Source organism: Notothenia rossii, assembly GCF_949606895.1.
Source record: "Notothenia rossii genome assembly, chromosome: 11".
Classification (NCBI taxonomy): Eukaryota; Metazoa; Chordata; class Actinopteri; order Perciformes; family Nototheniidae; genus Notothenia; species Notothenia rossii.
In genome coordinates this window covers 43,888,293-43,909,206 of record NC_136910.1, presented here as the reverse complement: position 1 = coordinate 43,909,206, position 20,914 = coordinate 43,888,293, and the positions used below count along the sequence as shown (strand labels likewise).

Genomic DNA, 20,914 nt, shown 5'->3' with positions numbered 1-20,914 from the left:
GCTTTTGCCCACCGTGCGGATGCTGATTGGCTGTCTGTCAAGCGTATTCATGAACACAGTTGGAGCAATGACACGCCACTCTAAAGATTGAGGAAGGGTGCATTTTCACATTTTGTACATTTGAAGTTACTCCTGTTTTTTTTAAGAATAATGGGCCCACATTAATTGGACTGACGTTCATTCTCATGTTGCTGTTTCTTCAAGGAGTGCAACTGCGTTCATGTAGTATACATGATGTAGTGTTGGTATCATTGGTAGTTGTGATGACACAATCATGAGTAAGAAATTTGCAAACACTGTGTTATATGCATGTAAATAGCCTAAGAGCAAAGGGTGTTACATCAGATGAACTGGATTGTCAGGACATTTCATCAGATAATGTACACACAATGGCTTAACACATCCACCTTTAAATTAAACCTGCCTAATTTGACTATCTAGTTTTAACTTGTGTGTTTTATTGATCACAAATTGATCACAGATATTGTATTGCCTAATACAACGTATGTTAAGCAGGTTACAATACATATCAAACAAAACCACATACACTGGATTATCTTAAACAATCTTCTATATCAAAAGTCTAAATAGGTCAGGGTTAAGTAACTGGTTGCCATGGCCACATTTCAGTGTTTATGAACACTTTTTAAAATCTGTATGTATGCTAGCTTTAGTATATAGGATATTAAAGAAAGTACTGTAACTACACAATCACATGTATTTGTCATTGTAATATTTACCTGTTCTGTATTTTCAACAAACACCCAGCCCTCTTTTGTTGTAGCCTATAGTTGCAGGCCGTGTCATGCTTAGGCCTACTTGGTATGTCAGGCTAGGTGATAATTACCAAAAAAACTCTATCACTATGCTGAGTTTTATTCAGTTCAGTTTCCAAAGCAAATCATCTTGTTTGAATATTTCTGAATTAAGTATTGTACATGCATCAGGAAAATTACATAAGTAGCAATTCATAAAAGAAAAATCCATGGAACAGATCATTTTTCTTGGTTTGAGAGATTTTTCTAACAGGGTAACATCAACAACATTATTATTATTAGGAACTGCAGAATCAAGGGAAAAAATATAATTTTGACCCTCAGATGTCTCTTGCTTTCTGCTGATTTACAGTATGTCTCCAAGTTCCATTTAGGCAAGTTAAGGTCTCCTTTTAAAGTCCCTCCATGGTTGGAGTGCTGAGGTCAGAAGTAAGGAAACATTGTCAATGATATGTCCTTTGTTTTATTTGTCGTTGACAGTATCAGACATCTTTTATTCAAGATTCAAATATTTAGAGACTTTGTTGTCATTTGCACAATAGCTACAGCTTAGTTGTTCATATAGGTTCCAGGCTCCTTCCACAGTGCAACATATAATACACAAGAAACAAGAAACTAAAACAGCTCAATAAAATGGTACGAGTGACACAATGGTGGAATAAAGAATAGGTATGGACATGTAAAATAGTACTGGATAAGCCAGAATGTAAAATTAAATACTGGACAATGGCATAGTACTCCTCTTTTAATGATATATAAATAATATGTAAACTGTAAGTGTACTGATTTTGACTTTAAACTTTAAAGAGTTGCACATTTCTGAACAATTTTACCTTTTTTTTAAACTGTGTAGCTCAATATTTTAAACTCTGAGATACATGTCATATTAAAACATTTTTGAGAATTGTTCAAAATTAGTTTGTTGTATGTCAATACTATGAACACACCAAGTGTATACGTGTTCCTGCTTATTTATTTATACATTTCTGATGTATTTGCTTTAAACAAATGAAGGAATAGGCACTTGACTGAGCTTAGAGAATGTAATAGTTCTCACCTTTCATATATTAAGGACATATCAACAACATTAATTATATAGGCATGTGCATATTTATAATAAAAAATGTTATCAAACACAAATTAGGTTGGTTTTGATTCTTCCCCCCATGCATGTCCCTCCCGGGGCTGCATGATGGAGATTTGTTTTACCCAGCCTGCGACCCCTACCGGCAGCTGGCAGTTACACCAACAGACAGCAAACTGGTGACGTGGTTCGGTCCGTTGACCAGAGCAGCAGCAGTAGCAGTATGGCCGACCAGAGCAGGCAAATAAAACTCGCTGCAGCTAAGAAAAAGGTAGAGTATTTTATTACTGATCCGGCTTTACAACATGGGAAGTGCTGGTCCTGTTTCTCATCTGCGGGTTTGGTTGCCGGTGTTTTCTTTCGTGTTGTTATTCATTTCTGCATGGAGAAGGGGTGTTGTCATTACACGTCGCCCGACCTCTGCGCTGATGCTTGTACCGCCTGCCTTGCTCTTCTCGAGGCTTCAATGCGCTGGAGAGACCGGTGCTTCTTAGGGGCCTGTATTGATAGCATTAACTTTCCCAGATTATGAAGACTATTTTTTGTTATTTGAGGCGTTTATGGCGTCTAATGCTGTTTAGTTAGTAAGTGATTGACTTCACCTACTCTCTTTGTCCAATGGTTTAATGTGTATTTGAATGTGTCTTTTAGCTTTGGTTATGTGGTTATTAGCAAACCTTAACGTGCTAGCTAACTAAGGCACTTAACCGTTAGCAAGCAGGCCAACTAATGAATAGTTGGCTATGTGTGAGTGTAGATAAATGCTACACTGCAGCTGGGTAGCTTTGTGTGTTGTCTGCAGGATGTTTACATTATTTAAAGGAATGCTCAACAGACAGCGATTCTAAAACAAACGCTAAGCTATCACTGTAGCAGAGTTAGCATGATAGAATGACGGGGAGTGTTTTGACAGCTGACACCCCTCTTCCCTGTCCCGCTGTGTGCTTTAGCTGCTAAGTGTGTTAGCATAGTCTGTATGTGAGGCTGGTCCGAAAGATGGCCTCGTCAGCTGTGAAATGTTAGCTTCAGGAAATGACTCGTCAGCATTCCTGCTGTCCCACTCTCTTTGAGGAGGAATTGTCGTGTTGATAACACTTTAGATGCGATGCTGATCGGATTCAACCCAATTACTTTAGAAATGGCAGCTCCAATAGTTCCCATATGATCCATAATATGGTCCCCTCCAACAGCTGTCCCCAACAGAGTGTTGTATTGATCTTTGTTATCAACTCCATCCTATTTGGGTAAGAACAGCACGCTGATAAGCGAGTAAGTCCAAATGACAGTAAATAAGTTGTTAGATTGGAGAAGTCCATACCTGCTTCATCTCAGATGGTTGAAAGTTGCAGGATTTTTAATAAGTAACACAATTAAGTCTAATGTTGTTAGAGAGTCAGCAGTATAGTTTTCTGTCAGTCAGTATTGATTGCTGCGCTTCTTACACCTATTTTTTCATTTCTTATGTGCTGATCAGCTGAAGGAGTTTCAGCAGAAGGGCTCTCCTACTAGTGTGGGAGTGGAAAAGGGTGGAGGAGGAGGAGGAGGTGGTGGTGGTGGAGCAGGGGCCAAAAAGAAGAGGAAGGTGAAGGGACTGAACCAACATGAGGCATCTTCAACAGGCAGAAACTCTCCAGACAATGTAAGTCAGTCCTGGACGGTCTTTCTATCTATTTTCCTGCTTGACATTTCGCCTTTGTAGGTCAGTCTTCTGTATCATTCTTATGTCTGATGATTGATCAAATCTTGTGGAATCCTGTGAAATAGACATCATCTCTTTTTCCTTTTTTTAAACGCTGTATTATCATTAGAAAGCATTCAAACTCTATGTGAGCTGGGCAGACAACATTCATTGTTGTGTGAATGTATATATCAAATTTAGAACTTTTCCATATGGACAGTACCAGTGCCAGGCAAAGCAATAAACACAATAAGAAAGATCCTCATGCTGCCATTTATCACAAAATAATGTTTCCGCTTGTAAAATGATATGGCTGAATGACTATAAAGTTGGCAAATATTTTCCTTCTTGCTATCAGTCTCACACAGTACTGACATGTATCTGCTGACCAGGTGACAGGATAAAAAATAATGTTTGTCTAAGAAAGAAGACACTGGAATAGAGTCAAAATAGCTGACCCTGCATCGCAACCCCACAATGAAGTGGACAGTGTTATGATGCAGCTAAGGATCAGGTATATTGAACATTTTTGTCTTAACTTTAGATTATGCTGCTCGATTATGGCAAAAAATCATAATCTCGATTATTTGGGTCAATAATTGCGATTATTAAATGCGATTATTCATTAACTTTGAAAACATCCATTTATTCGAGAAAAAACATGTGAACAGTATGTTTTTAACAGTTGATTACCCTGAACTTCAAGTATAATTCAACTGAAAATAGAAAAAAAAAAAAAAAGTAATAATAAAAAAAAAATCGTTTTACTTCGATTACGTTGTTTTCGTAATCGTTGCAAGCTATAATCGTAATCGCGATTTAAAATACGATTAATTGAGCAGCCTTAACTTTAGAGAAAGTATTATCTTTGAAAACTGGCCATAGGTTTTCTATTTTGGTATTAGACATATCAAGCTTTTTTTATTGGGCATTTTTAAAATCATTAATTTAGTTGCAACCAGAATCACATGCCTATCTTTTAGTGCTAATTACAATGTCAGTTTGCCTAATTTCTACCTCTGACATCTATAACATTTTAATATCAAGCACAGTCTACAGCTGTGTGTTCTGCTCTAAAGCTCATAACCAAATTGAGAGTGCGATTGAGGACACACAGTTAGCCATGTGACTCCAGCACACAGCTTTGAGACACAGGTCGGTTGTCACAGGTCTTTAAAGCCTTACTGGAATCTGGGCAAGTGACAACTCTGCTGCTGAGTTACAATATTTCACCCAAGCATGTTTGCTTTTGTTGTTTAGTTTTTTCTGAATAGCCTTATAGTCTGAATTAGACATAAAACAGTATGGTGTTCCTCGTAACCAACAAGTTTTGTTTATGGAATCATAGCAGAGGAAACATTTTACAATAATTGCCATACATAAAGATAATGCATTTTGTATAAATGTCTTACCCAAACTGTTATTTAGCTTAACACATTTAATGAAGGCTTTTTAAAATCTATTTTATTTGCACAGGTAAGTCACTAGGACAATAATTATTGACTTGGCAGATCAGGTGACAAGGGGAAATGTAAAAAGGTTAGTGTGTTTAGTTTATAGATGTAATTGCAGAGGAAAATGAAGCATCATAGGAAATGTAGTTAGAGATTATTCCAATCCACAAACACAACATTTCGAACAAATGCAGCGCTGCCCCTCGGTGATTTTGATGACAGTCAAGGGTAATTCTGATTATTATTTGTAATTGGTTTAAAAGAAGCAGGAAATCTTTCTGACCTCTTGGACCAGTTTCTCCTTATTACCCATCCGTATTACTTCTAGACCTCCTCCTAGGGTTTATTGTAGCAGGTTATACTGTTCTCTTCACCCTTTTGCATCTCTTTCATCTCCCTCCCTTGTTTCTTCTTCCTGTAGTTTGACAATATTCTGAAAGCACTTAGTCAAAGCAATGGAGTAGTTCTACCTCCTAATGGCAACAGTCAGGTGAGCGTATGTCTCTCTTTCCTCTCTTTCTTCCTACCATGACTGTGTTTTCTGTCTCTGCATGACATTGCTGTAAATAGCCACTCCTGTGTGGTATCTAATATCTCATCTCACTTCCCCATTCTAACCTCCTTCTTGCATCAGATGCACATATGTTTTCTTTTTCACACAGTCCAGAAAGCATGGGGCACATTTTAAGTGCAAATTCTTGTATTGGTGCTTGGCTTTTAAATCCATGTCAAGAGAGTGCACCGGGTTTTTTTTTTCACCATCTCTATACAGCTGATTGTATGAGTATCATCTCTGTCTGGGTGCATCATGCAGGCATGCTTTTTAGAAAACAAAGTGTTTGTTTGTCTCACTTGTTAAAACGTTTTTCATTGCTACCCTTGTGTTTGTTTGTTTTGGCTTTTTAACTGCCTGATTTAAATGCACTCTTAAGAGGGTTATTTTGTTTCTACAGATTATTATAAAAATATTGCTTATAATAGCTTCAGAGTAAGAGAAACAGAGAGGGATTCTTTGTCCGTCATTCAATTCCACGTCGGCATTTAAACAGCATAGTTCGTTTTTTCAGTGCTTTTATTCTACTAACGTTTCAAAGACTGCCATGAGCAGAAGTGTTTTGAAAAAGTATTGGCAGCAGCGTAACAGCTTTATATCTTTCACCCTCTGTAAAAGAGCCTGCATTATTTGCTCCGTTAGCAATTTAGCAAAAAATAGATAAAAATAGACAAAATCCCTGCATTTTCGTATTACATTCTAATATCATCCTAGGCTGTGGACTATCATATCTGTACGTTTCACAGAAGATTGAGTCTGAACCTTTATATATACAGTCTATGGTCTGAAGTATCTATTCCAAAATAATAAATATAAAAGCTTATAAAGTTGCATCATTTTGGCCTCCATGTTTCTGTTGCATCATAAGTGCTTGTTTTCTTGGCATTAAACCAGTGTGTGCATTTGTTGTGTGTGTGTCACATCAGACCTTTGCTGACGTGGAGTCCGTCGGGTCACCAGTCCCCCAGCTGCTGGAGGACCCGAAGGCAGAGCCTGACCGCGGCTCGCCTGTGCCTAACCCCGCTAGCGCTAACACTCCTACTAATCCCAAATCTGTCGGTCACAACACTGACCTGCAGGTGTGTGTCTTTCTCTCCGTCACCATCTCTTTGTCTCTGTTTCTAAAGTCATATGTTGTATTGTCACCTTTAAACCTCCGTATCTCTCACTTCGGAGCATAATTACAGTTGCTGCATTTTTACTGATATATGTGAGTGTTGTAAAAACAGAATTACTGTTTCTGTTAGGTTATACAATGTGAATTTCTCACCAGAAAAAGTTATACATGTTCTGTGTTCCTCCTTCCTGTTTGTCTGTCTACTGCTCTCACCCTCTATTCCTCTTCCAATCTTTCTGTAGGACTATACCGACACCAATGGCAATGGGAGTTTAACTGAAGAAAAAAGGTGGGTTACCTGATTTATCACTGTCCATGACACCCTTGTATCTTTAAACGCTGCAGTTTAACACCCTGTGGTTATCATTTGGAAATATATATTTATATCAAGGAAAGAAAACGCCCTCTTGAAACAGCTCGTTCCATTACTCTATCATCAGCACATTTTATATTAGTGCTGCACTTTATGCAGAGACTACTTTAACATAATATTTGTCGTTAATTAGGTATACAACTTAGTGAATGACTTGGATAATGTATGTAATTGATTATTTCTGTATTTTGCCTTGCAGACCACTGTCTTCCACAGAGAGCCTGCGACAGCTCTCCCAGCAGCTGAACGGCCTGGTCTCTGGGGTAAGATTTCAGCAGCGCCAATGTCTTCCTGTCTCCCTAACACACTCACACACACACACATATATTTCTCATACATATAGTAAAACTGAACAATTAAACACCAACACTGATTACCACTTTCATCCATGGTGTGATGCATCTATTCTTGGCAGGAATGCTCTGGAAGAATTTAAAACTGTGCCAGTTGTTCCCAAAGGCCTCACGCACACTAACAGCGTCAACTGGTGTAGCTGCTTCGTGTGTTTCTATTTTTTTAGTGCAACACATTATACAGTTAGCTTGTTGTCTGTTTCTGAGACACAGTTAACAGTTTACTGCTTACTAACAGAAGTAATCAGACACCCATAAAATCTGTTTTTCACCTTGAAATATATATATAATTTTTCCGTGTTGCATTGATGTGCTTGTCTTTGTCTTTTCAGTCATCTGCTGCATATGTGAATGGAGACAGTCCCCCTGCCATGGGTGAGAGAGAGCTGGAGGTAAGATGGAAATCTAATATATTCTAAAACTATTAGTTAAAAGTAATTGAGGTCATGGTCAAGGCCATGTGATTCACAGTAAAGTGGCTGCCCTGTAGCATGAGTACACCTAGGACTTCTCCATATTGCTGAAAGGGTTTGTTTTGGTAAAACTAAATAAAAAACATTAAGGTAGAGTTTGGGGACAGGTAATATCTATGTTAAACAATACAGAGCTAGTCTATTGTCAAGCACAAACAGTCCATTGAATGGATTTTAGCAACGTTATTGACTTGAAGTGTGCACAAGGAATATGGTATGGGATTGTGACTTGATACAGCAGGTACTAATTTTAAAAATGGTAAATAACCATTGACATGTTAATGTAGCGCAGATTAGATTGCTAAAACTCTGTTGAGGGCTTAACATAAAGACCAAAAATACATTGTTATATAATACTCCATTAATCAGATTAACAACCATTATGTATTTTATGATATATTTCAATTATTTTATTCATGTTTTACACCTCTCATAAAGTTGCTATTGTTTGCTTCCATGTTAATAAGTCACAGATCGTCTCCTTGTTTGACTTTTGTCACAGCACAATATCCCTCTCTCCTTTTTTTGTTCTCCTCCCGGACGCATGTGTGCACGTGATAGGGTCGGAACCAGGAGCTGTCAGCCGCCCTGGAGTCCAGCAACCTAACAAACTCTCAGCTAAATACCAAGTTAGACCAGCTGGTAAGAGGCTGTGTGTGCGTCTGTGTCCGCACATTTGTGTGTCTGTAGTACCCCCCCCCCCCCTTCAACAGTCCCACATATATCACAGAAAAGCATGCCCTGTACCCTGTCATCTTTATAACCACACTGGAATAAGTCATGCATGGTTTTCATGTTTTTTATCTATCCTTCACGATGGTTCAATAGAATGCCTCTCTTTATTTGCACACTCTAGTCAGAGCTTCCATGGTAGAAGCTTAATTGTAGCACACTAACTTAAAGCTTCATATAAACCTAAAAGGTAAACATAACAGGTTTATTATTTAAATCCTTACGACTATCCCTGTCCTGTTAGGCATGCAGTTGAGGGATTTTGTGTCAGAATTTCTGCTGGTGTGATGATATAAATGTTGATCTTTGCTGAAGTTAAACTTATATCCTGTTGGTCTGGCAGGCACAGCAATCTCAGGTGCTCTCTGAACAGCTGCAAAAGGTAAACAGATACTTTTTTTTACCTTGTCTGTTAATTCCTGTGTATTTTTCCAGTTTCCTGAACTTTGACCTATTTCCCGGTGATTAATTTATATCATTTTTTATGTTCTCCAGGAGCGGAAAGAATTTGATCAGAAATCTTCGAAAGAGCAGGGAGCCATGCGGGAGCAATTACAGGTAACTTCTTCCGCCCAAAACACACATTCAATTTGTAGGACGGTGTATTTTAAGAAGGAAGGAGCATTTAATGCATCCATGTAATGTATCAGTGTAAAATGTCAGAGTCCATGGTACCACATGATATATAATTGATTTTTATTATATATCAATTTTTATCCGAGAACACGGCTTCCCACCGTTTGCTCACTCTGACAGGAGTTCATTATGTTCTCTGCATGCTAAGTTGTGTATTTAGTTTCTATCGTGATTTAATAAAGGAGTTTATGTCTTGAAACACCTTCCCTCTGTCGTCCATAGGTTCACATCCAGACTATTGGAATACTGGTATCTGAGAAATCAGAGCTACAAACAGCACTACAATACACACAACATGCTGCGCGGCAGAAAGCAGGTGTGTCTCTTTTAATGATCAGCTGTATATAAACCGGAATCAAAACTTCTAATCTTTGCAAGACTTGAGTTTACAATTTGTTTGTGTCTCTGTGTGTGCAGCTGAGGCAGAGGACTTGAATAACCGTCTGCAGGGATCAAAGCAGAGAGTATCCGAGCTGGAGAGAACTCTCTCTTCTGTCTCAACACAGCAAAAACAGTTTGAAAAGGTAACCAACATCGCAGTGTTCACATCTAAACTGAAATCATTTAAAATTGGTATTATTAATAAATGTTTTCCTTTTTGTCTCCAGCAAAACAAAGAGTTTGAAAAGGCGAGAGACAGCCTGAGACTAGAGGTGTTTAGACTAAAGTAAGTCACTTAACATTCACAAGGTGAAGGTTTTCATAACAATGTCATCAAAGAAAGATTACCGGTAGTTAATCAACCCAACAGACGGCGTGAGCCAATCTCCCAAGTCCTGATAAGAATCTGTAGTTTAGATGAACAACCTCTGCATGTGTCTGTGTTTGCAGCAATTTGAGTGAGGAGTCGAAGCAGCAGGGCTCAGAGCTGTCAGAGCAGATAAAGCTGAGAACACAGGAGAATGGAGCAATGAGGATGGAGTTGGAAGATCTTCGCAAGAGACTCGAGATAGCTGACCTCATGTTGCAACAGGTGCATTAAAACACAGACACACATATATACTGATCTTCGTCTTAACAAGCTTTGGACTTTATAGCCAATCTACAACAAAAAGCCATTGTTTGGGATTTGTATCAATAAAGATCCCTAAATGTTTCTTTGCAGCCCGATTAGATTTTTTTCTTATCATCTATTCTGCATTTCATATCAGTTTTTGTCCTTTTTTCCCCCTCCAGTGCTCCAGCCAGTCAGATCCCTCTAATGCCGCCCAGCAGGTCCAGTTACTGCTGGGAGAGAAGCAGCAGCAGGAGGCACACAATCACCAGGTATGTGAACACGGAGGGTCTTTCTCCTACAGTTATCTGCATATGTGTTATGCTAGTGGCTAAACTTGTATTTCATTCTTTCATTATCATTAAAACAACTCAACATAATGTAATGCCCCACTAGTTTCCCTTCCTTTCATAGAAACATTCCTCAGCCAACCTCCTGTTCTCATCAGCCTCTTTCCTTGCATTTCACATTCCTTGCATCAAATGACCCATGAGATATCCCTTTGCCTTTCCTACTTCTCCTTTTCCTTTCCATATGTGATACATAAAAGCAGCATATTAATACTTTTAAAAAACATATATTTTAAATAAACAAAGCAGCCTGTTGTCCCTCTTATGATAATGAAGTCTTGCCATGTTGACCGTACTTATCCCTTAATGTTTTTGATGCTGTAGCTGATGGAGTCGATATCCCAGCTGCAGACGGAGAGAGACTGCTATGCAGAGCAGATCCAGGAGGAGGGCCGTGTATGGAAGGACAAAACAGAACAGCTGCTAACACAGGTGAACTACACAGCAACATTATCTTAGACATATGGTTCAATATATTTGAAAAACATTAGACCTACCTATTGATTTAAATGTTAATTCCTGTGTCTGTGCAGGTTTCTTTGGTTGCAGAGGAGAGGGACAGAAACATCAACCGAGTCCAAGACCTGGAAGCCAGCGTCACAGAGCTGCAACATGCAGCAGGTGAGAGGCCCACACTGCCCTTGTTTAATGCTTCAACCTGACCCTGGCTTTGACCCTTCTTAAGCTGCCTGTTTACCCGTGGCAAATAAAATGTCCGACTGCATAACCGTAGTTGGATTTACAGAATGACTCCCCTTATCTTGCAGCACTGTACACTTGATAAGGTGCGTCTAGGGTCAAGGGGAGAGCAAAGAGACGATGTTCTACACTATTGTAAGCTGGTGTCGAAATGTTAATTATCGACCAAACATTTGTCTTTTTAAACTCTTTAACGCCGTGCTTCAGTCTTTTTTCCCTCCATTGCAGGAATAACATTGGTGAGGTTTCAAATAGATTGAAAACTTTATTTTAGCATAATCTTAAAAACTTAAATATACTGTATTTGATACTATTTGGGAACGTTTCTGGACACACATAAAGGCCGTCAGAGACTTTATCTAATTAAATATAGCACTTTTCCATTGCTGATATACCTTATATCCTATTTTGTTAATATTATATTACTTTTTCCATGCCATGTCTTTTCATGTCAATGCCAGGACCATGGAGGAGAGGGATTTGTTTATGCTGCCAATGTTTCTTTGTTCTGAATAGAACATTCAATACAAATTAGAATTACAAAAAAAAAAGATGTACTGTATCTGACCTGTAGCATGCTTAATACCGGGCATACAAGGTATTTGTTATTGCAAAAATGATTATATCTAATACCTGTCATTCTTCTTCTCCTCCTCCTCCAGCGTTGCTGTCCCAGGAGAGAGAGGCTCAGGATAATGCGGAGCCTCAGTCCTCGGGGCCCTCAGAGAGCGAGGTGGCTCTGCAGGAGGCCCTCAACGCTCTGCATCAGGAGAAAGATGCTCTCACTGCACAGTACCAGGCACAGGTATGCCTTACACACACACTTAGAGCATTCCTTTTCTGCTAATGATTACTTTATTTATTGGATGATATTGGAATATTGTGTTCGGCAGTGTATTATGGTTCTGTGTCCCTAACAGCTATACCCATTGATTTGTTCGGTTTAATATTTCAACGATGCTTTGAAGTTGCTTACATTCCCCTCTGTTAAATTTCCCCCAGCTGCGAGATAACGAGCAGCTGAGCCGCATGTGTACAGAGCAGGAGACACGTCTGGGAGAGCTGGAGCGGCAGTTAGAGAGCCAGGTCCAGGAGGACGGGGACCGCCGACGCATGTTAGAGGATGTTCAGTCAGATAAGGCCACCATTAGCCGAGCTCTCACTCAGAACCGAACGTTGAAGGACCAGCTGGCTGAGCTACAGAACGGATTTGTCAAACTGGTGAGGCTGTAAATCATTTCTCTGTAACAATAATCTGAAAGGTTTTTCACACATTTGGAGAGTACAGTCATTTCTAAGTGTTAGCTCAGAGGGTGGGAGACTTTAATCAAAATTCATTCGTGCAGACCAATGAGAACATGGAGCTGACCGATGCCATCCAGACAGAGCAACATGTGAAAAAGGAGCTGGCTCGCAGAATGGGTGAACTGCAAGAGGAACTGCATAACTTCAAGGAGCAGGTACACACAAAACACGGCTGGAGTTTGTGGCGTTTGTCACTTTTAGTACCTTATCTGTCTTTACTATGATTACACTATATCCTTTGCAAACTTTATCTTTTAATAATGTATTAATGGCCATCCACGCTGTGGAGTTAACACAAGAGAGAAATATGTGATTATGGCATCCTGAAAAGTTGTTTTCTGCTTTCTTTGGCATTTATTTCCTCTTTGTTCCCTCTTCTTCAGCTGGAACTGAAGAGTCAGGACACTCAGGGTCTGATGGAGCAGAGGAACCAGGTGGCCGCCCAGCTGCAGCAGTACTGTGCCGGCTACCAGACCCTGGTCTCAGAGAGGGAACAGATCCACCACCAGTACCTGAAGCAGATCCAGCTCATGGACCGGCTGCAGCACGATGAGAGCCAGGGCCGCATGCACCTGGAGATCAGTCAGAATCAGCTCAAGCAAGCGCAGGTGTGCATTTCAGAAATAAGGCATATGAAATACTTTAGTAAAAATCCTGCCCTAAAGCTCTTTATCAACTATTATAATATGAGAGTGATTCGAAAGGGTCTGGAGTCAGTGTATTACAGTATGTTGATACTATGTTGTGTAACCTCACATTCTGTCAATGTGCCTTACTTATCTCTGTGACCACAAGCATACATCAATTCATTTGAATGACTCTCTGTCTCCCCCTACAGGATTATTTGGATCTTTTGGTCAAAGACAACGAGCAGCTGAAGGCGGAGGTGAAGGATCTGCTCAACAGTTCAGCGCTTGGCTCGGCCAGAGACCAAGGTAAGATTATTCTTTTACTGGTATGTTACTGGTACTTTTTTAAACCCTTTTTTTTTTACTATGCTTATCCAAGCTTCTTCAGATTGCATATTTTGTATAACCTTTTGAAATGTAGTATCAAAAAAGTGGTTGTACACTACATGAATGATGAGGGGTACAATGTTGAAAAGGAGCTGACACCCTCTTATAGTAGATCTTCATGACCTGCAGTTCCTGTCTTAATTTGAATGTGTCACTCGTTCACGTAGGAGATGGAGTGGAGAGTCAGTCCATGCAAGAGAGCCCAGAGCGGTCCACCTCCATAGTCATCCCAGAAGACTTTGAGAGCAAGAAAGACATGGTGAGGAGGGTGATGATTGTTCTTCACAAAAAACGACTCAATATTCAAGAAGATTCAAATATACTTAAATTATTTGTCGAACTTCCATTGCTTTGCCTTTTATGACACATTATGGGCGCTCACATGATACATACAGGGCTATACCAGTTTAAATGATACATTGTTTGTAATGTAGGAGGAGTTTATCCGTGGAGCTTTGACTCGGGTTGAGGCGGAGAGGGACGAGGCCAGAAGGCAACTGGAGGAGGAGCACAGGCACCACATGGCGGCCAGGCACCAGGCCTCTATGGCCCTCAGCCTGGAGCAGCAGCACCACAGCCACTCAGATGTTCACGACCATGACCATCACCATGATCATGAGCATGACCACGAGCATCACCATGATCATGACCACGACCATGATCACCACCAGGACCATGATCATGACCATCCCCATGATCATGACCACGACCATCACCATGAACATGACCATCACCATGAGCACGATCCCTCTCAGGACCCGCACAGTCACTGTGAACACGGCCATGAGCATTCAGGTGAGGAAGATAGGGTCTGTGAAAGCATGCATATGTTTTTTTTATTATGTATAGACCTAGATTATAGTGACTATTCTTAAAGGTCCCCTATTATACTCTTTTTATCAATATATTATAGGTCGGAGATATATATACAAAACATGTCTCTGAAGTGTTTGGCTCGAAATACCAAACAGATCGTACATTGTAGCATCTCATAAACCCCTCTGTTTCAAAAGTGCTGATTCTGTGTCTGTTAATTTAGATGAAAATAAGGAGCCACTCCCAACGCCCCTCTGAGAGATATTTGGTTGAAAAAAATCTGCTCTAGGAGGCGATTTAGGTGATAAGGTGGGGGGTGTTACCTTGGTTGGTTACTGGCTAACGGTTGCACAACCCAAAAAAATATGTTATGACATCATAAAGTGGCAAAAATGTGATCAGCTCATTTTCAGACAGGTTTTTATAAAGATGGATCAGGACAAAAAGAGAGTGAATCTTTTTTCCTGTAACTTTCAGAATCTCTTTACACAGAGGGGACACGAAAAAGTGGATTTTGCAAAATAGGTGGCCTTTAAAGTTAAACCTGATTTATATCAGATTGATTTATAAAGAAGGGAAAGTGTCTTTGGTGCATTAGTTAAACCATCTGTATACTTTACAATCCCGCTCCCAGAAGGAGGAGTGCCGGTGGAAGTTCATCAGGCTCTGCAAGCTGCCATGGAGAAGCTTCAGCAGCGCTTCACCTCCCTCATCAGAGAGAAGGCCGACCTGAAGGACAGGGTGGAGGAGCTGGAGCACCGCTGCATCCAGCTGTCTGGAGAGACTGACACTATCGGTGAGACAGTGGGATTTATTTGTTGTAATACTTTTTAGAAAGATGGAAAAACTCATCATCCTTTTACCTTTGTCTTTCCAGGAGAGTACATAGCCCTGTACCAGAGTCAGCGGGCCATCATGAAGCAGAAGCACCAGGAGAAGGAGCACTACATCAGCATGCTGGCCCAGGACAAGGAGGAGATGAAGGTACTGTGTAGCAACCTTTTGTTATTAAAAAAAGAACCATCAATCACATCTTTTGCTGTATGTTCTTTGCTCCATTTTCTGTCAGTAATCGTTTCTCTGTTGTCCCTCAGGCGAAGCTGGCGGAGCTGCAGGACCTGGTGATGAGGCTGGTGTCTGAGAGGAACGACTGGTACAGCCGCTACACCGCAGCTGTGGCAGGGGCGGGCTCAGTGAACCCCGACCTGCTTCCTGTTGGGGAGGATCACACACACCAAGAGCACCAAGCACATTCACACACTCATCTTAATGCTGACAGCGGAGCAGGTAGGCACAACCGGTATTACTGTACAGTGTTTCCCCTACCATGGTCTTGGAGGGGCGCTGCGCCCCGCCAACGGATCCCCGCGCCCCCCCTGAAATTGAAGGTGTTTTTAAAAAAAAAAATAGCACCAAATTGCAACTAATCTCTATCTACTGTCACTCTTCACATTGAACATGTGCTCTTTTATTAAATAAACCAAACACTTTCATTTTAAGTTATGAGTTTAGTGTTTTTGACCCTAAGAAACACTGATGCATTAATCAATAACAATAATCCACAGCTCCTCTCTCTGCTCCAGAGGATTTTAAAAATATATATCCCGATGCCCCCCCCCCCCCCCTCGCTCAGGCACCCCCCCCCCCCCCCCCCCCCCCCCCCCCCAAAGCAGTAAACCTAGGGGAAACACTACTGTATGTCATTGCTACATCTTAAATTAATGTATACTAATTCCAGGGTTGGTCGGTTAAATATGTCCCCTTTTAAAGCTAAATGTACCTACATGTAGGGCAGCCAACATTTACCTTAATCAGGAACTGTTAGATTAATTGTGCTGTGAGGCTGGACTTCACTAAACAAACTAAGGTCAGCAGTTAGCTATCAGAATTATTTTACTTGTCCCCAAGTGGGAAAATATACTGTGTAACAGCAGCAAAGGAACGGCCAACATTGAAAAAGCATGGCAAAATATTAAATAAAAGAGACAGAATAAAAAATAAAAACGTGCACAAACAGTTAGAATTGTAAGTCGCACCATAATGTAAGTGAGCTAGAATACAGTAGTTACAATGATAAATAGTCAAACTATATATTGCACTGAATGTAAATGATATGTCTGGTGTCCTTTTCTGTCCACTTGCTCCTATTATTAAGAATACATTATGTATAATTCAACCATGCCGCTCTTTCTCTCAGCTGCAGAAGCCATGGAGGTCATCCCTCTGTCGGAGACCACCCCCGGCCTGGAAGTCCCCTCGTCACAGGCCCAGTCGAGTGGGACGTCCCAGACTGACTCCAAGTCCCTGGGGCCCAAAGAGGACGGCACAGCCCAGCAGATCATGCAGCTGCTCCAAGAGATCCAGAACCCCCAGGGAGCGCTCAGATCACCCCCCTTCCTCGGGGAGAATCCCTGCATCCCCTTCTTCTACCGGCCTGACGAGCAGGACGAAGTCAAGATCCTGGTGGTGTGAGGTGTGTGTGTGTGAGACAGAGGTTGATGTGTGTGTATGAGATATTGGACATGTCTTGAAGTCTGGGGATCATTGAACACCACAGTTTGTAGCTTGTTGATCATATACTCACAAACACTCCTGAAGAAATATGGCACCCTGCAACACTGGTCCCAGAATGTGTTTGACCTGGTTACATTAAAAACACCCCCTCCCAGTTCTGTGTGGTGGCACTAATGTGTGCATGGTTCAAAAGAGAGTATTATCTATATGTTGTTTACTATGTTGTCTTTTTTGTCTACGATGCTCTTCCCAGAGAGATAACCAGTATCTGATTATTCTCCAAACCACCATTTCTATTCACCATCCCTCGTCTCCTATTTTACACATAAGTGCAATAAAGGGGCCGTATACTGAGTCTCCTTTCTGATACAGTACCTAAAGAGCTGTTCAAAATAAGGAGCCTGTTCACTATAGTGCAAATATCAGTTTTACAAAAATTCATTGTACAAATGCCAAAAAAGAGCATCACGTTTGAATGTAATAACCCGGATATTTACCCGTATGTTTGTGTGATGAGAGGAGAGCTGATGATGGTGGTGCACGAGGAGAAGAGAGATGCAGAGTGAGATGTAAGTTAAAAGTCAAGTTAAGAGTGCATATAATAGCTTTTGAATTGTTAGCGCTGTTATGTAGTCAAGTCAAAAGCTTGCTAGTTACATGATGAGGTTCAGGAAAGATGGATGCAGGTGTCGCAGAACGTTACCTTTTCTCTACTTTTTCCTCCAAACACTGAAAAGCGTCTTCTGTCTGTACAGCGTGTAATGTTAATATATGTGAAATGTTTGTGTTGTGATGTCAAACATCCTGTTCAACTGAGAGAAGGAGGGGATAGATGCAATTTAAAGACCCCATGATAAAAGAAAACACATTTTAAGTCAAAGTTGTTAAGGAATCATTTATAATCATTTATAATTCAGAACAATTCTAAAGCTGTGGTTGCTGTGCTTTGGGCTGCTTTCCGCATTGACGTTTTTTCCCAGTTTTACTTTGTCATTAGCATGATAGAGATAAGGTGCAATAACTTGAGGGATACAGGAAGTATGATACATTCTCTTTATCTGCACTCATAATTCATCTTTCTTCTTCAAATGTCCTTAATCTCAGACATTTTGTTGGCCTCATCAAAAAATATCCACTCTTTATTTATTTATTTTGTTCCCTTATCAAAGCTGCTCATCCCGAACCATAATTTCATGGGGTCTTTAAGTTTACACATTGACACTATTGATAAGATCCAGTTTTTTTCCAGTTACATTTGCTTGTAGTTCCAAATATAAATATGAATGAATGCAAATCCTTTACAACTGGACTGTGAGTGTGCGTGATGCGTGTGTGTGAGATCCAAACTGTCTCCTCTCCAGGCGAAGTTGCATCTGTTGTACTTTTTTGTAGAGTTCTATCAGTTTATATAAGTAACATTGCACTAAAACTGTACAAAGCTTCTCATTCGGCTCTGTCCTTTGTGGCTGGTTGGACAGTGGTAGAGCTTCAAAGCCTGTTTAATAAATTCTGTGGAGGAAACGTTGAATCCTATGAAGCCACACCAAAGCTGAGGGTTCCAGCTGAAGCAAATGATTGGAAGTGTGTGTGCGTGCAGTGTTGCCCTTGGAGGATGTATCGTAAATATGAACAGAAGGAGCATGTGACGTTATTCCCAAAGCTGTGGGTCCGATCAGAATTTGTGAAAATGAACATCTCTTTCCGAAACTAGTCAAACGTGTTATGCAACACTTGAGTGAATTTTCTTTTGGGCATTGGAAACGTTTTTTTCTGAATTTAAGATGTTGCAAGTGCCTAGCTTTACATGAGAGATGCTCTTGTTCATAAATGTAGATTGGCGGATGGATTGATTTGATTGACACTTCTTCACTGTAAAGCTCTTTCCCTTTGCTACTAATAACTAAGAGTTATCACGGCTTAAAATATCCATTTAAAGACCAAATCATGGCAAAGGCCTCTGGTTTTTTAGAGTCTTTCCATGGTTTGAATATGCAAGGACATGAGGCTCTTACTGCAAGTCTTACTAAAATCCCACTCACTACTTTTGGAGGTATTTTAACCTTCTCATTTGGATGTTTTTGAATTTTAAGATCCTCTCTGATGTGTTTTACTTTCAGGTAGAAAACACATTTGTTCAGTTATTGAATTGCACATTTGATATTTATCACTGAATGCAACAGGACAGAAAGTGTTAATGCAAATTGTGGTATTTTTTGCCTATTATTATAGAACAAAAAAGTAATATGTGGAGGCCATATGTACCTGGTGTTTTTTACAGGCAAAGTAAACATTGTTGCGTCTTCCACAGCACTTTGATAGTACCAGGTGGTTTTGGGATAAATGTACTTAATCATTCTTGATTTAAAAATTCCTCGCTTCTTAGCATTCTGTCACTTTTTGGTTTCCTTTGAAACATGCCACAATATATATGTTTCATTTTTATTTTGTTTTTGGTCTGACCAAAAGGTAAATATACAATAAAAATAATTGTAGTGTTTTTGCGGGGCTTACGAAATCAACTGGGATAAAATTACTTTCCATACTTTCTAATTCACTGTTAAATATTTAATGCGTGATTGAAACAAAAAGCAATGGGAAAGCATTTATTGTCTTTACTGTAAAAGAGGTGGTGTAAATACTGTAACTGTGTAACATATTGTATATTCATTATGCCTGGTGTGTGGGGGAAGTGCTGCTCTGCCATGTTCACAGGCAGTGCGGACAGTGTGTCTGAAGTTTGTCCAGAGTCGAGGTGTGGGCGGTTACTGACTGGCTGTGATTTAATACAAAGATTGACTTAAGAAAATATTCTATTTATTTGGAATAAGTTAGTATCTCAACTAATCAGTTTTAATGTCAAATAGAAGTGGATGGAAATGAAGGATCATTCAGAGAACTGATTTGTTCGAGGGCTGCTTCTGACAGAAGCTTTCTGATTTTTTGTTTTGTTTCCCTTGAGTAATATTTTCTCTCCTTCTCCTGAATAAAACTGATTGAGTAACTTCAAAACATTGCGTGTCTATTTCTCCATTATTTGGATACTCTGAACCTTTGGGCAGTTTGACATAAGAGAAAAAAGGAACAGGTGTTGCTAATAATGTTAACGACGGGGCCATACGCTAAATGGATTTCATCGTTTATTTGATTATTTACACCTGGGCTTTTTCTATTCCTTTTTAAGTGCAGACATTCTGAAAAGCACAGGTGTAATACACAGCATTAATTACAAAAACATTCAACTATGGGATGCCAGTTTATTGTGCAGGCTGGCTCTCTGGAATAGCTTTGATTGAACTGAACCTAGTTAATGTTTTAATTAACACCTGTGCTTTGCCTCATATGACAAGTCAGAAGGCTGCTGTGAAACTGGCCTTCCTTTTACCCACTCATTATCACAATTAAATACTACACTCAGAAAAACTTGCTAATCATTTTAAAAAACATTTGTTATTGTGAATTTGAAACCCTTAATTCCGGTGGTAAAATGGACTGATATTGTTCACCTTTTGGATACTGTATTGTGGCTAAAGAAAACAATATTAATACTCCAAACCAGTCCCTTCATGGCTTATAATGAAACTGGTTTCTTTAATGTGTCTACATATTTTCGTAATTTATTCATCTGCTGATAATTCATTTCTAAAAGACCAAGCTTATGTATGCAAACCAAAAAAACAAACATGTATCCAATACTTGGGTTTAAATGTACATAGATAACATCAACTGCAGCACTAACTATATTTTGTGAAAAGTAGTCCTTCTTTAGCAAAATAAGTTGCCGCGTTAAGAGGGAACATGGTAAACATACTATTGCCACCTGCTAAATTAGCATGCTATGTCATGTCATGGTCCGGCAGTGGCTCAGTCAGTAGGGGCTTGGACTGTGAGCCGTAGGTCCCCGACCAGACCTAAATATGGAGTGTGGACTACTACTTGGAGCGGTCCCAGTGCCCTTGAGCAAGGCACCAGACACCGCCCTTCCCCCCTCACT

The 20,914-nt window shown here is 40.0% G+C and overlaps 1 protein-coding gene across 4 annotated transcripts; it reads left to right on the top strand.

Annotated features, from left to right (window-relative positions):
- Window positions 1-1,995: 1,995 nt before the first annotated feature.
- golga2 (golgin A2) lies at window positions 1,996-19,934 on the top strand. Of its 4 annotated transcripts, XM_079659519.1 has the most exons (28): window positions 1,996-2,131; window positions 3,335-3,499; window positions 5,414-5,482; window positions 6,472-6,624; window positions 6,905-6,951; window positions 7,235-7,298; window positions 7,721-7,780; window positions 8,423-8,503; window positions 8,937-8,975; window positions 9,089-9,151; window positions 9,452-9,545; window positions 9,647-9,753; window positions 9,838-9,896; window positions 10,061-10,202; window positions 10,406-10,495; window positions 10,898-11,005; window positions 11,107-11,194; window positions 11,935-12,077; window positions 12,275-12,493; window positions 12,619-12,732; window positions 12,961-13,185; window positions 13,416-13,512; window positions 13,761-13,852; window positions 14,028-14,388; window positions 15,044-15,205; window positions 15,287-15,393; window positions 15,504-15,696; window positions 16,607-19,934. In XM_079659519.1, the coding sequence occupies exons 1-28, from the start codon at window positions 2,084-2,086 to the stop codon at window positions 16,879-16,881; spliced, it is 3,465 nt and encodes a 1,154-aa protein (XP_079515645.1). In that variant the 5' UTR covers window positions 1,996-2,083; the 3' UTR covers window positions 16,882-19,934. The 4 variants fall into 4 exon arrangements, with proteins under 4 accessions (XP_079515645.1, XP_079515646.1, XP_079515647.1 ...); XM_079659520.1 differs by lacking the exon at window positions 5,414-5,482 and having other exon boundaries at window positions 1,997-2,131; XM_079659521.1 differs by lacking the exon at window positions 6,472-6,624 and having other exon boundaries at window positions 1,997-2,131.
- Window positions 19,935-20,914: the final 980 nt, after the last annotated feature.

Coding starts and splice junctions, on each gene's coding strand:
- golga2 (XM_079659519.1), top strand. CDS start 2,084: ATGGCCGACCAGAGCAGGCAAATAAAACTCGCTGCAGCTAAGAAAAAG. Junction 10,496..10,897: donor AGGAGGCACACAATCACCAG/GTATGTGAACAC, acceptor TTGATGCTGTAG/CTGATGGAGTCGATATCCCA. Junction 15,697..16,606: donor TAATGCTGACAGCGGAGCAG/GTAGGCACAACC, acceptor TCTTTCTCTCAG/CTGCAGAAGCCATGGAGGTC.